The sequence below is a fragment of the Haplochromis burtoni genome, unplaced genomic scaffold (assembly GCF_018398535.1).
Source record: "Haplochromis burtoni strain Fernald_Lab_line unplaced genomic scaffold, NCSU_Asbu1 Contig_65, whole genome shotgun sequence".
Taxonomy (NCBI): domain Eukaryota; kingdom Metazoa; phylum Chordata; class Actinopteri; order Cichliformes; family Cichlidae; genus Haplochromis; species Haplochromis burtoni.
In genome coordinates, this window is record NW_024582426.1 from 758,373 (window position 1) to 761,192 (window position 2,820).

Here is a 2,820-nt window from a genome sequence, read left to right on the forward strand (position 1 = left end):
TGTGTGTGTGTGTGTGTGTGTGTGTGTGTGTCTGTGTGTGTACTGCCAGCTTTATTCGCTTCAAGTTTTTAATATTTTTAGATAAGCAGGTTGAGTAGTATGTTTTTGTTTTCCTCATTTCCATCATTCCCTTTTGAACTTTCCCACCTTCCTCCTAAGTTTGTGACTTAACGTTATTAGTTGTTTAGTTTTCTGCTGATCTTTCTTAAGTAATTTCTCCATCTCTTATGTTTACCTTGCAGAAAAAACGCTGCAAGGCAAAGTCTTTGGACAAAGTTGAGACTCTGAAGGCATTCGATCCTTCTGCTCTCCTCGCTAACGGGGATCCCAAGTTTAACAGCTTCCACCCGTGTCTCCCTGCGCCACCATCCTCAACACGCCCCCTACCTCTTCCTCCTCCTCCTCCACCACCTCCTCCCTTGCCTCCTCCCCCTTCAACACCACAGGAGGGCCCATTATTGCCCCGTCGCGCCTCTAAGGAGTTCCCCTCAGAGACTAGCAGCTGCAGCTCGTCCACCCATTCTGAGGAGTCGTACGCCAGCCGGCTCCCCCCTCCTTCTCCCGTCTTCCCCGCTGATGGCGTGTGCAACGGCCACGGCCTTTCTTTCCCCCTCAGCCAGCCGGTTGCTAAGTCCCGTCAGGAGAAGCGCTCAACGAAGCGGCGGAAGTCTCGCCAGACCGAGCTGCAGTTCCCGCACATGCCAGTGGGGAGCGTTGGTTCTCTGCCCAGCCTGCAGCAGCTCATGAAGGGAAACAAGGAGATGAGTGTCGGGACCATCGGGGTGACAGCCGTCACCGGACATGTCTGAATCCTCACGCGTCACCTTTACACGATTATCTGCTCACACCTGTGCACACACTACACGGTAGCAGACATGACAAACAGAAGAGGTCTTACCACAACCCAAAGAACCACATTTCCCATGAGCACCCAGGCGCACCGTGGAACTGAATTGGCTATGGCAGCAGTAGCTCAACATCATTCAGTTCTTATTCACTCCTGTCAAAGACCCGTTTACGGTTATGTGCCTTTATATCTGTTCTAGACCTTCTAACTCTTAAAAACGTAAAATGTAAACAGTTGTTGATGTGCACAAAAAGACACTGTGATAGGAAGTGAAACACCAAGAAGAGTCAAAACTATTGAAGTGTGTTTGAGAGATTTTATTTTCATTTTTCTACTGGATAAGCACATTTACCCATGAAAGTGGAGCACCAGTGAATTCATTTCCCCACTCTGAGCACAGTGAGGAGAGGTGCTGGTCTCAACTCCGTGTTCCTTGAAAAGTATTAGGCTGCTCTTTGGGATGAAATATGTCATTATAAGAGGACTGTGGAGCATGACAAATGACTTCTCTTATTCTTATTTCCTCCTGTCTTTCATTGCCATCATTTAACCTTTTCCATCCTGCCTTAGTCTCTAAATGACTGCAGGTGTTTGTTTGGGACCAGTGGGTAAAACCGTGTCATTCTCGCCTTCTGTCTCTGTCAGTTTGTTCCAAACCAACCACGAGAGCTGAATGAAGAAAAGTCTACATGAGCGTATTAGCCCTTTTCTTTTCTTTTTTTTTTTAAGTGTCTCAATTAACTTCATAAAACAAATACAGTAGCAGCAGTCCAGCTCCTGTAGACCCTGCTCAGTTTGGGCTGGGCCCAAAAACGCTGTCACATTAGATTTTGTAACTGTGATAAAACAGCTCAGAGGCAAGAAGCTGTAATATATTGTTTCATTACTTTTATAGTTCTTTCATTTGTAACTGAGCCATGTTTCTCTTAGCATTGCTGGTTCGGCTTGTTTGAGTTGCTGTCAGAGCCAGTATGGGGCAAAGTGTTTCCTGTTAAGGGCACAGTTTACTGTAGGGTAACCTTGGGTAACAGAGCTGAATGTTTACGCACACCCTCTCGTGGACCTTGCAGATGGGTCTGACAGATCAGCTTTATTTATCTATTTATTTATTTAAATGAACAGAGAATTTTCTAACCTAGTCGCTGGTTTGCCAGTCTCCCAGTCTTGCAGCGTCACAGTGGCTCAATGCAAGTTTGTTACATAGAATTACTACTCAGTGGTACTGACACATACAGTCATGGTGGATGGCTCAAACACATTTGCTTTCTTTCGTTTTCTTACCTTATAACGTCGTCTAATTGTACTTGGCTCAGCCTGAAATATCGGACAGTAATCGCATTTTATATCCAACAAAATAACAGTTAAAGGCTACATGTATGTTGGGAACACGCTGCTGCTTCTGTGTGTTTTCAGAGCTGCTGGAAAGTTGGAGATGCTTTTATTAAAGAAAAAAGAGAGAGGCTATAACAATGACTGTAGTACTGTGCTGTCTTCTGTCTGCCTTTTCAGCATCTCTGCTGGATTGGCTAACTGTTTTTATGTTACCCTGGCTGTTTTGTTAATGTATATTCAATATAACAATTCAGCAAAAACACTGCAGGAAGCTGCAGATTTATTTTTGTTTGCTTTTAAAGAATAAATTTAACAGGGGTTTTTTATTCCCCCTTCTATTTATGCAATTTCATAGAGGTTCTGCATGGTTGGCGTTGGACGTCTTGACAGACAGAATTTTCTTCTAATGCTACCATCCCATATGAGTGTCATTACCTGTTCTGACCAGCTTCTACTGCTCTTCTTTCCTTGCATATCTTTATCCAGAAATGTCACCCATGACCCCCTGTGCACGACTTCTGTCTGTGACTGTGAAGAAAACTTTAAATATGCCTGCTTTGATTAACCACTCTACCATGTTCCTATTGGCTTCAAATGCTTTTTCATTCTGCTTGCCTGCTTTCCTGTCTAGCTTTTTTTTT

At 44.2% G+C, this 2,820-nt stretch overlaps 1 protein-coding gene across 6 annotated transcripts in view; it reads left to right on the top strand.

The window, feature by feature from the left end:
* Window positions 1-2,814, top strand: part of suco (SUN domain containing ossification factor) — a 45,017-nt gene extending 42,203 nt beyond the window's left edge. For 5 of the 6 annotated variants that reach the window (XM_005923235.3, XM_042221356.1, XM_042221357.1 and 2 more), the window contains one exon: window positions 243-2,814. In XM_005923235.3, coding sequence (XP_005923297.1) covers window positions 243-809 — 567 coding nt within the window. In that variant the 3' untranslated portion in view covers window positions 810-2,814. The remainder of the gene's footprint in view (window positions 1-242) is intronic. The other variant, XM_042221360.1, reaches the window with a different exon arrangement.
* The last annotated feature ends 6 nt before the right edge of the window (window positions 2,815-2,820 follow it).